Source organism: Clupea harengus, chromosome 4 (assembly GCF_900700415.2).
Source record: "Clupea harengus chromosome 4, Ch_v2.0.2, whole genome shotgun sequence".
NCBI classification, from domain to species: Eukaryota; Metazoa; Chordata; class Actinopteri; order Clupeiformes; family Clupeidae; genus Clupea; species Clupea harengus.
The window spans coordinates 15,611,268-15,632,282 of record NC_045155.1 but is presented as its reverse complement, the minus strand read 5'-3'; the positions used below and the strand labels follow the sequence as shown (position 1 = coordinate 15,632,282).

The following is a 21,015-nucleotide window of genomic DNA, read 5'->3' as shown; positions in this document are numbered from 1 at the left end:
ATACGAGCGCTTCCCCCCACAATGCCTTTCATTTCTAATCCATATGGCTGTGGGGCAAATTAGCCTGCTCTGACAGAAAGGCAGCAGAAGGAAAACACACACACATACGTACAGTACAAACACACACACACACACACACACACACACACACACACACACACACACTCACAAGGGTGGGAAAGCTCTCACAACACCTACAATTAAATCACAAATCAGTGTTCTTAATTAATATGGGAATTACAGGGGAGAGCAACAGGCCCACGACGTGATGTGACTGACGCAGCCTCCATCAGATGAGATTCACAGACGGAGTTTACGGGTGAGAATAGGGACGACAGGACAGAAGAAGAGAGGGATGAGGGGATGATGGAGGAGAGAAAAGAGGAGTGAGTGAGTGAGACACAAAGTGATACACAAGTGAGAAGAGAGCAAGACAGCTGAGAAAAAAGCGACTTAGAAAAGACAGCGAGAAGGGAGAGAGAGAGTGTATAGGGGGAAGGAACCGGGAGTGAGACAGAGAGAGAGAGAGACAACAGAGGAGGGAAGATAGATGAAAGCCTAATAAAAAAGCTCCTCGCAAGTCCCAGAGCGGGACCGAGCGAGCCAAGCTTGTTTTCTTCCTCCTCCTCCTCCTCCTCCTCCTCCTCTCCCTCACTTCCCTGTCTCTCCTCCTGTGTCTGCCTTTTGTTTGCTAATGAGGTGTGGGATTGACAGCTGGATTACACCATCGCTTTGTAATCCTTTCATTTCTCCATTTAGGATAATCACCCTCCGGACCTGGCCATGCCTTCATTTCCACCTTCTCTCTCTCTCTCTCTCTCTCTCTCTCTCTCTCTCTCCCTCTCCCTCTCCCTCCCTCTCCCTCTCCCTCTCTCTCCCCCTCTCTCTCTCCCTCTCTCTCTCTCGCTCCCCTCTCTCTCTCTCCATCTCTCTCATTTTTGTCTCTTTCATTCGGGGTTTGATCATCTCTCCAGTGCTGGGTGCAGAGACACGGGCGGCATGACGCCCCCCTCCCCCTCCCCCAACTGCTCCGGGAGCGCAGAGGGGAAAAGGACTCCCCTTCCTGCTCTAAGGTCAGGTGTGGAGGAGGTGGAGAAAGGAGGAAAGTTTAGCAAAGAATGAGATAAACACTTTATGAGATAAAGCTTTATGCCTACTGCTACGGAGGGTGGTTCATCACCTTTCTCACACACACACACACACACACACACACACACACACACACATACATGCACACGCACACGCACGCACACATACAGATAGACAGACAGACAGAAAAGCCTAGAGGGTGAGTTCAAAGCACCACAAAATATCTGACCCAGAGTGCCCCATTTCTACTGGTGAAGCTGATCATACATAGCTTTATGTGCCGCCATGTCAAGGCATCCCTTGACCCATATCACAAGAGACGGCTCTCGGCCATTATAGGACATCGTGTGACTATGAGAGACATTAATGAGAGGAGTGTGGAAGAATGTGGACGCTTTGTCCACATGTGGATCCTAGGGGTCTGAGACGTGGCGAGGAAAGAAAATTGGGATTCTGCATGGGCATTATCCCAGTTTGCCCTCCCCCATGTCAAGCTGGAGGAGGCTTAGTCATTAACTGGGCTTAATCAGGCAGGGATACTTTTTTCGCCATCCTCCCTGGCTTTGGCTATAAAAGCTCTGCCCCGGAGAAGAGGCTTCTTCTCACTTTGGTTCATTTCAGTTTATGAGGGGTTTTTATTTAGCTCACTTATGCTTTCAGCAACATAAAAGCAAAGCATGGAAAAAGGCGATCAGAAAAAGCCATTGATTTATTTTTTTTGCCCAAAGTTGTCCTCTAAACATTAAAAAAAGAAATTGCCAAAGAGGAAGAAAGAAATTAATTTTGCAAACCCCGCAGTGGAGAGTCTCCTTTATGTTTCATTGTTTCAAGTTCCATTGTTTTTCAGCTTTTTTTACTACTGCTTTGAGATATAACTGAATGAAGTACAAAATGTTCCCGGCAATTACTTCACAGGACTAAGTTTAAGACAAATAGCATTGAATCAACCTAGCAGAAAACAATAATCAACTTATCAAACGCATAAAAACTTAAGGCCTTTTAGCAATCTACTGGTCAATACACACTGTGAATTGTAGCTTTCCGCCACAAAGTAAAGAATCATTTCAGTTGAGACTCCCTATTGTAAACGTTCTATTTTTGGTCTGTTCCACTATGGAAACGCCAGAGAGAATGTACTTTCATGAGTTTGCCATTGCTTGCTGGAGTGCCTTATTTCCCCTCTCCCTTTGTGAACCTCTCCCTCCGTCTCTCCCTCATGCACATCACGACCACTTCCCCTCTGAAGTTAAGAATTTAATGGGAAGAACATGCATAGGGAGTTCTCGGTACAATATGTAATTAGGTTAAGAACTTTGTCTTCTGAGGAATATTTTTTTTTTCACACCCTCCTCCTCTCTGGATTTCTATCCCCTCTGTTAACAAAGACCAGGACTGAGAGGGCAAAGAGAATAGCATATGAGGCACTAATGCCCTCTGATTGGCCTTGCTGGCTTCCTCTGGAGATCACAGAGCTTCTGATAGCTGATTAAAAAAAAAGAAAACACCCAACGCAAAAAGTCTCTTTAATTAACAATAATGATCTTTCTCGTAGCTCCAGTTAAATGAGAAGGAGGTGACCAAATGAGAGAGGCCGAGGTCAGGCCCTTTCATATCATTACACCGTTTAAAAGCAAGTCAGACACTGAGAAGCAGACCACTGGAAGTCCTCATCAAGCGACTGGTTCTTTTCTCTCCTTGCACAGTTTCTTTCTAATCTCGACTCTCAGATTAGAAGGGAAAAGGAAATATGAAATATGTTTAATTTTTCCCCCCAATGACTGTCTAAAAACAGGCTGATCTTCCATATACTTCAGCCCATATCTCTCTCTCTCTCTCTCTCTCTCTCTCTCCTTCCCTCTTTCTCACTCCTTCTCTCTCTCACACACTCTTTCTGCCTCCCACTCCCTGTCTCTCTTCATCTTCTAAGACTTAAAAAAAAAAAAAAAAAGAAACTTGCCCAAGTTTGAGGCTGAATCATCACTTCCCATCCGTTCGTTTCGTACTCATTTCATTTCCGACTTAATCAATTCCATGGTAATTAAAATGTTGCACAGGCAACCGTGGAGTTGTTATGAGGCAGAAGAGAGGAGAGAGGCGGGGGGGGGGGGGGGGCTCTCTCTGGCCTCCTGCCAAGACCTCACATGGTTTAGAGCACTGATATATCGAGGATCAAATCTGAAGTGTGTCCGTGGAAAACCACAAGCACAACAGCAGATGGCAAAGGTCAAGCGTGGCCTTCATGGTGGATTGAATGAATGTGGCCAGTGGTAATTGATTTGGTTACTGACAAAAGTGGGTTAGAGATTAGGGGTGTTTGGGCTAGTAGTCTAGTGCTTGTTAGCCTACCCTACCTATTGGCTTATGAGACAGCTTGGGTGACACTGCAATTAAACAGTACCATGCTGTAATATTAATTGATGTTATCCACACATTTTATAGAACAATTAATTAAATAACCAACCAGATTTCATATTCTTTCTGAAGGCAGGGTGTAGCATCTCACATTAGCAAGTCAACAGCTTTATTGTTTTTTTGCAGTGGAGCCCCACAGGCCCAAGATCAAAAAGGAAGTTTCTCTTTCTGGGCAAAGTCAGAGGGTCTCTGGTGTCAGAAGCAGCACAATACAAACAAATATGAATTAGCACAGGATGAGCATCCACTTGACTGGGTGGGTGACACTGAAAGGCATACCATGGATGCATTTTTAATCCACTAAATAAAAAATCTGATTTTATTTTTATTGTCAATCAACCAATGTTTGTCTCAGCTAAATTCAAAAATTGATGAGCAACGGAGTTAGCAGCTGTCAGTTTATGGCTGTTTGATCCACTCAAAGTGCCTCAAAACGCCGCTCTTTATGACCTCATAATCTCTCTTTCAAGGTTGAATTTGAAATCACTCTGAGGAGCTAACAGACACGAGGGAGAGAGAGATAGAGAGAGAGAGATAGAGAGAAAAAACAGAGGGAGAGCAAAGAACACGAGAAATGGAGCAAGTGGCTAGAGCAAAGGCAAAACGGGAGAGAGCCGGAGAGATGTATGTCCACTCACTGTCCTTGACTGGCATGGCAAATGTTCACATAATTGGGGAACAAAGCACTAAAACTTCTTTTTTTGTGTGAGGACATAGCCCAGGTCTCAGACTGTCCTCTGTTGCACCTTGGCAGATCAGGTGAGAGAGTAAGTCCTGTAAGCATGTCATTGGGTGGGAGGCATTTGTCCACCTACTGAGGCCTACAACAGGCTAAGCTTTTCTGAGGGACAGTCTCAGGGTGAATCTCTAGCCAGGAAAAAAAATGGTGCTTGAACTTATCACAATCCTGCCACAGTAATCCCCATCCCAGGTTCACAGAATGTAATAACAGCCAGGAGAGGGTGATGCACCTCCGGATCACATATCCCAGGCTAGATGCACCTTAAGAGGGCAGGCTTGCCATCCTCCTATCTTTCTCCACAGCCTCTCCTGACCACGCAAGGTGTGTCTGAGTGTGTGAGGTGGAGGGGGGCACAGCGGTATCTTAAACGCAGACGGACCAGACCAGGTGTAACATTAAAAATGTGTCCATTCCACACAGATTAGCTCAGAAGAAAAGTTTGACATTTTCAGGCGGGCCTGTAACCCCAGTACCCCAGGACTCCCGCCTGAGGACAACCCCCCCGCCCCATCTCTCCCAGGCGGGGTGGCTCTTTAATGCACTGAGCAGATGACAAGGACACAGAGTTCACAAACACTGCAGAGTAACTCAATCTGCAGGAGAGCTCTGCCCCCCCCCCCCCCCCCCCAACACACACACTGCTGCCGCTCCACTGCCTCACCACCACCCCTGATCTCTCCAGAGGCCACAGGAAAAGATGTCCAAAATCTCATTAAAGAATAATGGCTTCCACCTGCTTACCTCTTTTCTTTCTTTCTTTCTTTCTTTCTCTCTCCCTCTCTCTTCCCAATCTCTTTCTCACTCACTCCCGCTTACCTCTCTCTTTCACTCTCTCTCATACACGAAGACACATGTTCTTCCTCTCTCACTCCCTACTGCTTCAGTCCTCTTTTTCTCTCTCTCTCTCTCTTTCCCTCGGTTTCTCTCACAGTTCTCCTTTCTCTCTCTCCCCCCTCCCAGCGTCCTTCGTCATGTCCCTCTTTCTCTCTTAATATGTCTCTCTCCTTCCTGCTCCTTCCTCTCCAGTATGCCTATCTAATGACTAGACTGCAGTCACTCGGAGTCCCTGCAGAGCGATGGCTGATGACCTCCTGCAGGTGCCGACATGGCCTCTCGTCCTTCTCCATAAAACATGATGGACCCAGCATCTCAGACCCCCCAACCCCCCCCCCCCCTTTACTTGAAGGACTGACCATGTCTGCTATGTCTTTTAAGGACGCGTGGGATCCCTTTTTTCTGGAAACTCTATAACCATCATTGTAGCTCTTTTTTTAAAACCATTTGAAAATGGTTTCACCAGGGTTGTAAAAGTGTCTTCATTTGACAGGCATTTCAACATGGCTCCCTAAGGTAGGGTTACCTTTTGAACCGTTCAGCGTGCACCGGGCCAGGTCTGATGCGTCAGGCCGTGTTTGATGGATGTTCATACGTCTAATAAAAGACACGTTTCTCTCTTGTCTTTTCCTCCTAAAAGAGGGGCAGATCAACCTGGAAGATCTTAAGGCTTTATGTTGAGAAATATGGAAAGGAAAATATCCCAGGGAGAGAATTACTCAACACGCTGCAATGTTAGGTAGTCACGCTCTTGGTTTAGATAGAAGAAGGGGGGGGGGAAGACTTACAAGAAGAAGGAAAAACAGACTGAAATAGGACGTCTGAAATTGAGGTGCCCGCACTTCTTGGCCTCCATGAGTAATCCCTGAGGCCTACACCACCATCCCCTCACCTCTCTTGCACAAAAGGAAAGATCCATACTAGACATCAAACCCAATTTATTCTGTTTGAGTGAGAGAGAGATTGCTGAAGTGTTAACTATAAGAACTCAGACAGCAACGTTGTCAAAAACAAAAAAATATCACATACTTGTTTTCGACATCTCAAAACTCACATGTAGACTGAGTCTACATCGTTCCGCTATCAGCTCTGACATTACAGCGAGAGAGAGAGAGAGAGAGAGAGAGAGAGAGAGAGTGGAGAAAGAACAAGCGGTTGGATTTCAAAGCAAAACACACACACACACCAGAGAAAAAAAAAATATCACTGAAGGGCCATTAGTCAAATTGTTCAGAACTTCCCGACATAAAGGCCCAATCATATTAATTAAGAGACAGCTGCATACTGCGCTTGCCAACGTTAAGGTTTTTAGTTTGATTAGCCGTTAGTCAGTGTTTATACATGCCGAGCTCTTCGCCTGGTCTACATGCTCGAATGTTTGGAAACACTGGGTGCGTTCAGCTGCTAGTGGCTTACTGGATCACAGCCCTTCGCTCGGAGTGTGTCGGTCACACATGTTACTGTGTGGCACGTGTCGCAGGCAGAGATTCCACAAATGCCTACAGAACTGAATAATAAGGGGGAGAGGCAGAGGGAGATAGAAAGAGAGACGGACAGAGAGTTTTCATCCAGTTTTTTGTCTGATGTGGTTCAAATCATTTTGAATGATCTGGAATGCTGGAGCTCTCGGTTCTCCCTCTCCTTCTCTGGGGGTGTCTGCTCTGGCTCCCAGCACAAGCTAGCTGCTTGACTCCCCTTAACCGAGTGGCTGGCCTCCAGCCCAAAACTCTGTTGTATATGTGACCACTAGATAGAAGAGGGGGGTATGGCCTCTCCAATGTAACTCCAACCATGACAGAAATTTATATTTTATAAAACAGAAGTCAGTCCCTTCAATTTCATATTAAATCAGATACTCTGGCCTGGGAGTGATGTTGTCCATAGGTTAAAATGACATTCAACTCACTGTGTGTTGGTTGAATGGATATTGTAGAGTAGAGAACAACACTGCCACAGACTGAAGAGGTGTCCTTGTTTACACACACTCTGTGGCCTGAAACCATTCAATGCAGTCCTGCACATGCAAACAAACTCACAAAAGACACACACACACACACACACACACACACACACTCAGCCGTAAACACACACTGCTCTCTGTCCCTGTCTATGTCCTGTCTACCACATCCCTTCAATACTGTAACTCCAAGGAGCACTCACTCTGTCTTATTCCCCCCAAAAAACCTCGACCCCCAGGGGGGGAAAGAGGAGGGAGCTGCCAGGGTTGGCAGCCTGGAGGAAGTGCTTTAGGATTGGGGTCAAGAAGAGCCGAGGCCTCCCTGGGGAGAGCCGCGTGGAAGAAGCACGGCCGGGGTGCAAGCGGGAAGCGGGGAGCAGCCCTATTGGCCCCAGGAGGGGAGGGGAGGGGAGGGGAGGGGAGGGGAGGGGAGGGGAGTGGCTCATCCTCGCGGGCCCAGGCCCTGGCCTGCTGCCAAAACGCTGAGTCACTCCCTGAGGGGCTGAGACACTCCTGGAGGTTTGTGTTTACACTCCATCCCCATGACCATGTCTTAGTTCGTCTGTCACACACACACACACACACACACACACACACACACACACACACACACACACACACACACACACACACACACACACACACACAGAGGGAGAGACACACACACACACACAGATACACACATCCAACCATGGTTAAGCTATCCCTAACTGTAGGGTGAAGTGCCCCAGGGGACAAGAAATCCTATCTGGGTCAGGCTGGATCCTTCCTAACACACACACACACACACACCAAAGCCAACAGCCTCTCGCACACAAACACCCACCCACACACCCATTCATGTACACACATACACACATACACTGACAGACAGAGAGCGATGTAAACAAATGCAATGACACAACTTGGCAGAGGTGAAATGCAGCTGATAAACGTTCCCCTGAGATGTAGACATGCGCTGCTTATCACTTAAAAAGGACATAAACAGATGGCCGGCATTATCCCCGTCATCATATGCTCCCTCGACTTTGACTTGATTCTGGTATAGATTGCATATAGAGTGCACGGGCAGAGTGAACCTGGTTTACTCAGGCGCAGGGCAGTGTTTATTTTCCGGCGCTATCTCTACACGCGGTCATGTTTATGAAGTCCATTACTGCAAACCCAACATGGCTTTAACTGATGAAGATTGTTGTCATACGTACGTACTGTAGAACTTGGGGTCATATCTCACGAGACCTTCCTGTGGCTTTTTCTGAGATGGGCATGTTAGAATAACTCCTAATGTGAACCATGTGCGCGTCCATTTCGGAGAGCACTTAGTGCGGCACTGTGATGGGATGGCGGGAGAAAAAAAGGTAGAAAGGTTGAAAAGTGAAAAGACGAAGCTGTCATCTGAAGACGTGGGTAATTAAAGCCACACACAGGAGCTGGTGAAAGGTCTTCAACCTCTTCGCTGGGACTTCCCGGCGTCTTCAGTCAAGCGCGACCCCTGGTCCACCCCCAACACGGTAGACACACACTCGCACAGGCACACACCCTCACCCCCTTTCCCGATGCCCCAATTTCTGTCCACCCCGCTTAGCCTCCTCGGCGGCGTCACTGTCCCACTGTTACATGCTCCTCAGCCCTCGCGCGTCCAGGGCCCCAGTTCTGTCCGACCCATTACTTTTTTTTTTTTTTTTCCAGCATATCCCCGTTCTCCCGCCAACCCACTCCCTCCCCACCCCTTCTTCTGCCCCAGATGACGGTTCTAGGTTAAACAACGTTATTATTAAAGTCTTTCCTGAGGAGCTTCCTGCCTTCCCCTCCGTGACTTCCCTTTACAAACGATAAATCACCGTGCGCTGGCTGCATAAATCACTCTGCCGTGTTGGCCTGGGCCTGGCGGCGCAGCTGCGTGACCAGGCTCACAGATAGGGCCGCTGCCGCTGCTGTGTCCGTGATCCTGCGAGGGGCCCCGCCAGAGATGAGAGTGGCCCGTGACAGTGGCAGGGCTTGAGGACCATAAATGTCAGATAAGTAACGACTGGAGCAGTTGCAATGCTGCCCTAATGGATTTTTGGAGGTACGAAAGGCTTATGTTTCTGTTGATTTTACAAATGAGGGCATGAGGGGTTGGGTGAGTGGGGGGGGGGGGGGTTGGTGAGGTTGGAAGTCTGGTTTCTTTTACACCAGTGTTTTGTGAAGATCACAGGCCCTGACTGCTTTCACATGGCCTTCAACCTCTTTTCTGAAAAGAAAGATGTCTGAACTTCTTACTGAGGTAACTTAAGAACTCAGACCTCTCCTCCATGCGAGTGATATACAAAAGGTGTTGTGTGGAGTGGCACTGCAGCAGACACTGTGGAGGCACCCAGACGCAGACAAAGTGCTTTTTCATTGTGCCGGCTTGTGATTGTATTGACACCCCCTGCTGGGCTTGGGACTCCACTACTGCACTGACTCCGGCTTACTGTATCGACTCATGACAACAAGCCTGCCTCTTTCTCACGTCTCCTCTCCTCTCTCCGCCAAGCCCCAGGCAGCTAATGAGCACAGACAGGGCCCTCTCTCTGTCTCTCTCTTTCTCTCGCTTTCTCTCTGTCTCTATCGCTCTCTCTCTCTTTCTCTTACTCTCTCCATTCCCTTTCCTTTACAGATCATGACTCTCCATCTGTATGTGGCAGCAACCCACAGTCACCCACAGTAAACACCCTCCAACACAGGGTTTATGCAACACACACACACACACACACACACCCACACACACACACACCCACACACCAACATGAGGCATGTACACACTCGTTTATTAGCACATACAAAATCATGCATGGCCTCTGAGACACAGACAGTTACACCACACCCCCTTTCATATGCACACAAACAAATGCAAACACAAACAAACACACACACACACACACACACACACCACACACATACACACACAGTCACCCATTCCAAAACAGATTAATTCCACCATTTGGAGAGATGGGTAACCCGATACTTCTGTTACTATGAGATTTCTGAAAGGAGCTGCACAATAAACAGTGATGAATCAGAATTTAGAATTTAATTAAAAGCCCACATTGATGTTTGTGCTCTTGGCACGACGTCCAAACATGGGCAATTAGGCCTATTTGGAAAAGGAAAGTTCATGCACCAACATACCTGAGGAATTCAACCCAAAGAAAAAGCTGCTCAGTGACACCAGGCTGTGCCAGCCACGGTAATTGTTACAGTGGTCACCCTAAAGGTAATGTGTGAACCAATAGCAACTCTTTTCTGCTGAAGGGGGGGGGGGGGCATGGAGATCAATGCAGGATGCCAGTTAGCCTGTATTGGCAGGAGCAGAGGCAGATTAGCACCTGCGTGTCAATGAGACTTCCTCCGCTATCGGCTAGCCAAAGTTGGTTTGCTGAATAATTACCTTGGCATCTAAATCCAATGGTATAAAACAAAAGACCAAAAATGGTGGCGATGATGATGATGATGATATTGATGATGATGACGATGGTAGTCATGATGATGAGGAGGACGATGGTGTTGGTGAGGATGAAGCTCATAATGATAATGATGATAATGGTATTAATGCCATTACCAAGCTACAGAGGACATATTTCCTACCGGTGCTCTCCACAACCACTCTTACAGAGGCCTGTAACAGGATAAGAGCCCAGCAATCTCTGGGAGTCGAAGCAAGCGACACAAGAGGACGAAAGGACACCATGTGCCCGTGAGAGAGGTCACAGAGCAGATTAACCCAGTCAGGCCTCTTTTCTCACAGATCTCTCCCTACACTGACAACAACAAGGCAGAGAGTAAGATGAACATTCCCACTGTAAAGCCCCTGAACCTTGGACACGGGGCTAAGCACTGTTAGAAATCAAATCAAATCAAAATCCCACCAAAAGTAGCTGTGCATATGGAAAGCTTTGGGTGGCTCTTGGTAACATGTATTGCTGGGCAGAGGATGTTTTTGTTGATGTGTACCATAAACAGAGAAATGTGTGAATATGGGCAACCAGTGATCATAGTTCTGAGCCAAACACCTGGGCCTGCTCTCCCCCACGCCATCCCCCTCCCTGGAAACCATCTGCATCTGAGATCTGCTGTCTGCAGGTGGGTGGAAGTGAGAATCACTTCTTAATAGACCTATTTCTCAAAACCATGGGTATGGGTGTGTGCATGTGTGTGCGTGTGTGAAAGGAGAGAGAGAGAGAGAGAGAGAGCATATGTTTCTATTGCCTATGGCAAAATGTAGGCTACCGTGCCTTGCTATAACAAAACAAAAAACAGAAAATAAAAGAAACCTTTTATCAACCCCTATGTACTTCCTACCCTACACACACACACACACACACAATACACACATATATCATATACACACACACAGTCTGCGTGCACTGCGTTGCTCCCGACTGAACACCTCTCCAATTCTTCACTGTGCAGGGGTTCAGGGGTTCACACTGGCCTCTGAAAGAGAGACGAACTCCGCGGCACAATGGCAGATTGAAAAAGCCGACTGGCAATTATGCACATGTCCCTTTCAGAGGGGCCTCTGACGTCTGCCTTTGACCGTGCCGCTGCGAGACGGTGGGAGGAAAGCTCAGATCATTAAAGGAAATGCGAGCCTTACCTTTGAGAATGCTCTGGCCTTGCAGTACATCCCTTGAAACGAGCAGGGTATAAAAACTTTGAGAAAATCCAGGCCGGCACGGTGCTTTCAGTGGTAGATCTCCTTTAGTCACCTATGAGAAAAGAAAGATTTTTTATTCTTATTGATTTCTATATCCATGGCCCTGAAAAAAATAAATACTTTAACAAAACCTGAAAAAGATTATATATATGTGATCTTAGAGAAAAAGGTTTCATCTAGGGTTACTGGAAATTCGTATGATTCTCTGTGGCACCCTTCTCAAATTATGCTTTGCAAAGAACTCAAGTAAAGGATACTGCTCAGTAAATAAATGAATGCATTCTAAATGTAAAAACTGAAAACCATCCAGTACAGTGTCTCAATGCCTCAGTGGTCTGAAGTGTGTCTGTCCGCTCTGAAGCAGCATGGATTCGTGACAAAAGCACAGCTTTACCTCTGAAGGGCACAGAAGGATTGGGGGGGAAACAAGTGTGAGTGGTGGAGCTGCTGTGTATAAGGAAAGGTGTGGTTGGTACTTCACAAAAGCCAAGGGCTCTTTAGTGTGTACATCGAAGATACTTGGCATGGCAAAAACCCATGTTTGCATTGGGGACGAAAAACATTGATATAAAGATAAACAAAGGAGGAAAAAGTAGATAACATGCACATGTAAAAACAGAGAAGAGAGACACACACCCCGAGGAACCAAAACGCATCTGTCTCTGTCTCTCTGCACCCGCGCGCGCGCCCGCGCACACACACACACACACACACACACACACAAACACACAGGTTCCACTACAGGTTTGCTTGAAACATATTACGGCAGTTCTGTTATAAGTGCTTTGTCCATGTTTTTTTCTTCATTTTTTAAACCTACCCATGCCCTCCTTGTCCTATAAACACGTTTAGAAGAATACACTGTGTCTGAGTGCACCAGCCAATACACGGCACAAATTAAACTAACGCCGCTGTTGTACAGAGGTAATAGTGGAGCGAGCCAACGTCCACTCCTGGTATAAAAAAAGTGCGAGTTGCGATAAATGGCTGTTCCCAGATTAGTTTGGAGTTGCACTCGACTCGATGAACCATCCCTTCTTAGCCAACACTCAACACACCATGAGAGGATATGAATATTCAAGATCTTTAGTCAACAGAGCAGGATTCACTCGACTAATTCCTACTGCCGAATTTCAAACCCATGCCGAACCAGGTAAAATCATGCGCTTTTCTGTACACCTCATAGCTACCTATTTTTACATTTTTATACGAAGTACAGAATGTCTCACTTTGTTTGCAAGTGAATGAACTATGCATACCTCATTTCAAAAATGCACAAATAAAATGCCTTAGTTTTCTGATGTCTGTAATGTTTGTACTGCAAAATAATTAAACAGCTCGGCCTATATGATAAGAATTAAGGACCTAAAAATACAAATGTATACACTATGAGTTGATAAGCGCCTATAGCATGATCCATGTCTCGCGGGTAGCCCGCATCATTTTTCTCAAGGCAGCATCAGCTAGCTCATCCAAAGTGCGCCTGATATTACGCTTTGTGATAAAGCCATCGACAATGTGTCCCACCTGTTCATACAATTCCCAAAAGTCAACTTTATTTTCTAGAGCAGCCTCTAACAAATACCTACCCATGCGGAAGAATTGTAGCGTAGGGTCTCCGCGGCGTTTAACGACTGCGGTTCTGTGTGGGCTATAGGCTACCGGGATTGATAATGCTTTCGTAAACGTTGAGGGACCCGTTTCATATTTTCATCGCTATAATTATTTTAGTTCGTGTGAATTCTATCGGATATTGAGACACAACTGCTAAGACATCATTTCAGCAGGCTTTCTCTCCTAAATGCCACATAATGTAGTTTTGGAAAGAAAGCGTATTTTCACGACGATTGTGTTAAGACGGGTATGGATAAGAAGTAATACTGTCTTGGGGGAATCATGAAAAATACACCCCTGATAGAATAATTACAATTTGCTGAATGGTAAAAAGAAACCACTTAAAATCGAAAGTCCGCCACGAAAAGAATCTACAACAAGTGAACCATCAAACCAACAACCGCAGTCGCAGTCTGACCGCTACTTAAAAACTAGTTCGCAGAATACCAAGGCGCCACTTGCACGTTGTTTAAAAATGTGAAATCTTACCCAAGATGTGCCGAGTAGGATGATTCCCATTGGTAAGATAACGAAGCCTGTTTTCATCCTTGCAAGCGAGCGGAGGCTGCTTGAAGTACTGTGATTCGGCCTGAATTCTTTAGACAATGGTATAATTTCCCTGGTGCCTGCGCTAGGATGGTGCTTCTTTCGCCTGTTTGCGGTAGTAGGCTCGTCGGTTGTAGAAGACCGTCCTGACTCCGCTTGCTCTAAACTGCAGGTGAAATCGCTGTTCAGCTCAGCACCAAAGCGCCAGCGAGCGTCACCACAACCCCTCCTACCGCACAGTACCGGAGAATCCCACTTAAAGACACACAGTTTGACGGTAGTTGCCCTAGCAATCCGATTCCTTTAGCGATCCCGCTTGTGTCAACTCTATCTAAGAAACGGAGCCCGGAATTTTAGCTTGATACTACTGAATTTCTTCTATAGATGAAATGACAACGGGGACATCCGTCGCGCACTCGGTGGTGAAATAGAGTTTTGTGGTGAGCTCTCTTTGCACAATTAGAGAGGAACGGGATACAACGAGAGTGTGTGAGAGAGAGAGAGAGAGGGGGGGGGGGGGGGGGGGGGGGGGGAGGGAGAGATACACAAAACCACAAAAGCATTTTAATGTTAAATAACAAGAGCTCTCGCTCCCTAACTATGAGCATGTAATTTGTCTTGTCAGTGTTGTGGTGAATGAAAAATGAAATACATTTAACCAATATCTTTTGTAACCGGTTATCCTATTTTCTATCCAAAATCAAATTACTTAGATGACAGATAAATTATCAGATTGAGACGAGAAAAGTGTCTTTGATGTAGCATTCACAACATACTTGCATACACATACACACACACACAAATGGGAAGAGACAAGGAAAGAGAGAGAGAGAAAGAGCGAGATATATACCACAGTAGACAGCCAGGACCAGCATAAACTCAGTCTCAAGCAATCAATACCATCTAGGTCCTCTGAAAGAATGATTTATCTGACAGTCTATATTGAGATATATCTCAAACATGCATACACAATACTTAATGGCAAGAAGAGTGACACTGGGGAAGGCAAGAATTATTGCTTGGAGTCTTTAATAAACACTTTCAGAGATAATCCTCTGGCTCCTCGCATAAGAAATTACAGTTTCATTACCCGCAACCATCCGTCTCCATGCTATCTGCACCCGCATGCAGACACTCCACCCTTAATGGTAAGGAAAGAGTGACGAAGAGGAAAGAGATGCTCTTCCTTATTCTGACACACACACACACACACACACACACACACACACACACACACACACACACACACACACACACACAGGGTAAGCCCTTCCAGAGGGAATCACTTTGCTTTTCCCATAATAATGATCATTTCATTAGTGGCTGGCGATTTGAATTCAAGTTGTATCGCTGGACTTGCACTCTGTACAGCACACCTTGCTGGAACTGACTGATTAGCCAGCCAAGCTCCTTCACACACACACACACACACACACACACACACACACACACACACACACACACACACACACACACACACACACACACACACACACACACACGGTTCCCCTCCTCAATCTCATTAATGCAAAACGTCTTGGAGGGATAAAGAAGGGAGAAATGAGAGGAAAGTTAGATTTATAATAGAGGAATGGGCAGGACCCCAAGTGGGGAAGACTCACTCTGCCTGCTGTTGCTTCCTGCACAGCTACTCAAAAGGGCAGGGCCAACCTGATGAAGTTCCAGACAGGTCTAAATATTTTATCTCATCACCAACCAATACTGAAACATTTAACAGAGGCTCTTAGAAAAAGAAAAACTAAACACTACTGATAATTCCTAGTTTCCGAGCATTTCCTCAGAACACCTGTTGCCTTATTTTAAAATGACTAGATTTTTCACTGCGGTATATGGACAAAGGTTTGGAGAACGGCCATCTGAAAAGCAAGTCTGGAATTGTCTGTGGAAATGTCAGGATATGATTCCATCAAGGCCCCATCTGCTGGACTGTATTGTGCACCGGTAGTCCTGGCCCTTGGCATCCTGTGTCACAGGCCACGACTGACACGAGAGGCGGAGGAGCTCAATGGCTGATGATGGATTCAGAGCCTCGCCGCCTTCCCTTGAACAATGACACAGGCAGAAGCAGGGGAAATTCCGGGTGTAGATCCCTCAAGAGGGGCTATTGTGTGATTTGCCTCTCTTTGACACGAGAGAGAAAAAGAGTTGTCTGCAACTGTCAGATCGGCGGAGTCGTAAAGTTACAAGGAAGCATTCGGGTGCCAAGGCTGAATTTCAGAGCAAAAAGATAAAATAATGCTGCATCCGCTTCCCACTGAACTTCCATGAGTATTGAACTTATAATAAACATTATGTTATCACTCCTGTAGTTATGAAACCTTTACTAGCAATGCATTGATCCTCTGTGAACGTCGATGGCATTATGGGGCGTTAAACCTTCCTTTTTAAAGTTTAGTTTGTGACAGTAACATCCAGATCAGTGCTTAACCACAGATGGGCTGAATTCTTATACTTGTTTTGCGAGAGTTTAAGAGGTCTATTTTTACAGAGATAAAGTCAGACAGGTTGGACAGCTTTCCCTGACTCCATTCCTGTCTGTATACCCAGCCATCGGTCATGTTCCCTGTTAATCCCCACTGGTTACATCTGCTGGAAGCTGGGGGGGGGGGGGGGGGGTAGGGGGCCATGCTGTCCACCTGTCCCTGACAAATCTCTCATTCCATTTCATGTTCTGCTGGATCACTACACACGTGTGCACATGTGTGTGATGGACAGGTACCTTTCATCACCAGGAGGAAGGGACACAGAGTGGCTGACAGGGATGGGGGGGCCAGAAGGTGCCAGGGCCCTGCTGAACGCACAGCAGAGCCAATGAAGATGAAGATGAGGATGAGGATGAAGGTTGGGATGGGTAGTGCACCATCATGTGCTCCCCCGGGACCTTTGATCTGTAGATGATAAGAAATCCTCCCAAGGAGCAGGCGACTGAGCCGACAGGAGTCTGATGGTAGTATCAGAGGGGGTCCCTGCTCCAGACGCCACACTCAGGTAGATATCTCTGTCACAAGGTGCACCACCTGAGTCTCACGAGCTAGCACCACATTGTGGCCGAAGGAAAATGACAGCTTCCAATACTTTGGAACTGACTTCTTAGGAAGGAGGCATATTTTTCATACTACATATTTTCTGTTCTCTCAAACATTGCCTCAGACAACTGTGGTGGCGGTCGTGCTGGCCGGCTATTTAGAGGAGCACAAGTACTTTATTTTAACAGCATGTAGGTGTTTGAGGAAATACCAAGTATGTCTGTCAAAATCTTTTCTGAACTACAATGTTTTTTTCTACATCCCCCTTGATATCAGGACAGTGGCCACATGGGGCCACTGTAACTTGCTACCAGTCACATCCGGATGATCGATCTCATCTATAATTCAACTAGATAACGAGGGGCAGATTTCATTGTCTGCCTGATTCAGATTTTGGATGTAATAATAATAACAATAATATGAAGAAAAATGTATTTTTTTTTTTTTTTTTTAAGCAGACCAGAAAAACAAATCTACTGACGAGCATATAAGAAGAGCCACGGTTGGTAGCATACTTGCAAACGTCCTTCATTTGTCTGAAATGTGGTATATGTACTTTTTTTCCTGTGTAGTACAAATCAAAGAAATCAACCGAGCACAAAGGGCAAAGAGCCAGACAACATCCTGAGACTTTGAAATATTGCTGTCGAAATACACTAACCCCTGCATATGTGAATGCACCTTTAGGCACTTATGCACACATTCTTCATTCATTAAGGACCATTCAGGATCGCTTTGCAGTCACAGTTTTACACTGCTCAATTTTAGATAATTACATTTCCAGGGAGCCGCATTCTCTGAAGTTCGGCCGATACCTTCACCAAGGTTAACCCGGCGCGGGATGCGGCGTCATTTGCCGGTGGTGAGTAAACGATTCCATTCAATTATCCAAGCGTTTGGCCAATAAAAATACCATCTGGGTGCTCAAAATAGATTAGTTTAAGGCCATACTAAATTATTAAACCATTCCCAGTCAACGAGTCCCCGGTCCCCTTTTAAGGCCAAGGAATTATGGGTCTCAGAGCAGCACGGCAGATCGTGAAGCTGACGTTCACGGCGCCAGGGCACTTTAGCCCCCAGAGCGCCACAGCTGGGAGGTGCACCGAGGGGCAAGAGGAGAAGAAGGGAGGGGGGCGATGGGGGAAAAGAGACTGAAGTATACGTCTTTCTCTTATACTCCCACATGCTCCAGACGAAAGGGGTTTCTAGGCCCACAGCAATGAAATGGGAAAGCCTTTGGGAGTCCTCCCAGTGTGTAGATCACATCCCATCAGGCCAGACTCCACTCAGACTGACTGATTCCCTTAAACCAAGACACCCTGCAAATATTGATGGATTAGGTCATTTTCTCAAGCTTCAGTCAGAATTTAAAAATGGTCAGGTCTTTGATCCATGTGCCATTTTGATGTAGGAGGGAGAAACCTGCATCTGTTGCAGTTTTTGACAGTCATTCCTGAGCAGAGGCTAATAGAACTGAGAAAAACTATGAACAGTGGACAGATACAAATACCTAACTTTACTTTTTCTTTTAAAGAATTGAAAGGTCCCTTTCTGGGCAATACTTAATAAGACTAGGCTGAGGTAGCGATCATTGCATGGTCCTCTCCGGAAAGATAATGCCTACAGATTTATAGGACTGGGACAAGCTCTGAAACATTAATGTTACACTGCTCCTGGCTGGTCACTTAACTCCACTCATACAAGCCAAGCAAGAGCCAGTGACAAATTTGACTGTGTATGCATAACCCAAACTGTTAATAATGTCAGTAAAATAAATAATAGAATGGTACCTCATGTGAACATATGAGGGCACACAGGCACACACACACACACACACACACACACACACACACACACACACACACACACACACACACACACACTAATTCTAAACTGACGTTCGCACACATTGTTCAAAATCTTCCATCTGATGAATCAGCATTAAAATGAGCAGATTTCATCTCTGACATTTAATACACAACAGACTCAAGACATTAACCTGCAGACAGCTGTTACAGGGAAGCTCCAGGGCCTGATTCAAGTGATTGCTAAAGGGTTTATGTAACACAAGTATGTCCTACCTGACAAACAATGTTTTATGGGGGCCATTTAAGTGTCCCTACAAGGATCATGAAGAAGGTGTGTTTATCAATATCCATATTAATTGCCCAAAACATAACATAACCCCTCAAAGCACCCCTCCTACACACACACACACACACACACACACACACACACACACACACACACACACACACACATACACACGCACACACACTTATGCCAGTAGTCAAGCTTTTAATGATACAGCAGCTTGTGAGAGGTTGAGTGGTAATGACTGGTTTTACTGTAGGGTACTCAATCCAGACAATTAATGAGGTCACATAAATTCTAGTCATTACATGCACAAACAAAAACACAAATGCCAGCACACATGCAATAAAACACATGACTTGGGAAAAAAAGAATACTGCCACAAGATAAAATTCTATATTTGTCTTTCTTGTAGGATTTCTGAGTTGCTTCTGTACAGTGGATTCAAAGTTAGGCTTGTTTATCAAAAACACTTTTTTCTGAGACAAACTCCTGTTCTATTAATTAGGTTTCACACCCACCCACTGGGAGGAATGTCACAGAATCGAGATGTGTAGTACAATAAGTAATATATAAACTAGGGTTTATTTGGAACTTCCCATAGTAATCATTGAGTTCTATGGAGGTACATTCATCATATCCTGCATTCTGCATTAATGCAAATTTTAGATTGAAAAACAAGCAGTTAAAGAAGTAAGGGAAAAGTGTGTTTTATTGTATGTATGTATTATTATTATTATTGTTATTATATTTAGCTGTATATTTTGTGGTACACGAACCACACCTCTTTGAGTATAAGAGAAATATATGGAAAGAGGCCGTGGGCAATCATAAAGGTGTTTGTTTTGTTTTGTAAACTATTCATATCGGACTAAGGTTGATGTTGATATTCAGAACCTATTGAACTGTTTTTACAGTGATAGGACTAGGGTAGAAAAAAAAGTCTCAAAGACACTTCATTACATACCAAATCATCAAAACACAGTAAGAAAAGGCATTCTCTCTTTTCTCAAATGATAAAAATCATTTTTCATGGCCTTGGCGTAATGGAAATTATGAATAGGCAATTTCACCCTTGGGTTGCAATAGGGTAGGCTTGCACTGTTTGTTGTCGGGATTTTGTTTTTCTCTTGGTGATACTGTGGAGAGCTATTTGTAAACACACATTTGCCATTCATCTGGGTGTAGATGGCCACACCTCCCTGGCAGCGCGTGTTAAGGGACTCTTCAGTAAGCCAGCATTAAGACTAATCTGCATTCAGTACCATGTGTTTTTTTCCCCGGCAGAATTCAGTTGTATGGCATCACCTATATCAGAAAGGTTGATTAACCTCACAACTCATATCCGCGTCATTTACCCCATCCCTCTCAGACACATAAACATGCATGAGTGAAAACTCATCAGAATCAGTCTCCACAGAACTATCACATATATGTGATATAAGATGACCTCTGCATAGATGCTTCTGAGATGAAGCATCCAATTCAATAAAGAGTCATGGTTTTATCCATTTAGGGCTGGGCTACATTGGGTTTGTATTGTATTCTTACTTGACTTTGTTTAGATGGTCTCCTCAAATCCCTTCAAGCTACAAAGGAATACGTTGAAGTCAATGAAATCAATCACAGACCATTACATAGATGCCCTTATAACAGCCTTTAGACAAAATGGAATATGCATTGAGCTGATTCTTGCACAGTGACCTTTCAATTGGAAACATGGTTTCGCAAATTAAACATAAATTGAATTATATGGCCTTTTGTCCACCCATTTGAAACAACAGCTAATAGCAGAGAACAAAGTTAAAAAAGCGCAGTGGCAAAGACTTTTCTAATATATCATTGTATGTCATTATGCCATGCCATACTAATACCGTATGCTTAATATGTCACAGAGTCATGTGATTATACAGTGAATGAATATCTTTTCAATTAGTCTCCAGGAGACAGAGACAAGAAGGCGAGAAATAACAAGAAGTACTGTCCATGAACCTGTTGA

The 21,015-nt window shown here is 45.2% G+C and overlaps 1 protein-coding gene across 1 annotated transcript in view; it reads right to left on the bottom strand.

The window, feature by feature from the left end:
* The window catches only part of LOC105898953 (cadherin-4-like), a 276,557-nt gene extending 262,565 nt beyond the window's left edge, over positions 1 to 13,992 (bottom strand). The window contains exons 1-2 of the mRNA XM_012826062.3: positions 13,819 to 13,992; positions 11,656 to 11,767 (exon numbers count right to left, since the gene is read on the bottom strand). Of these exons, the coding sequence (XP_012681516.3) occupies positions 11,656 to 11,767; positions 13,819 to 13,875 (169 nt within the window). The 5' untranslated portion in view covers positions 13,876 to 13,992. The remainder of the gene's footprint in view (positions 1 to 11,655; positions 11,768 to 13,818) is intronic.
* Positions 13,993 to 21,015: the final 7,023 nt, after the last annotated feature.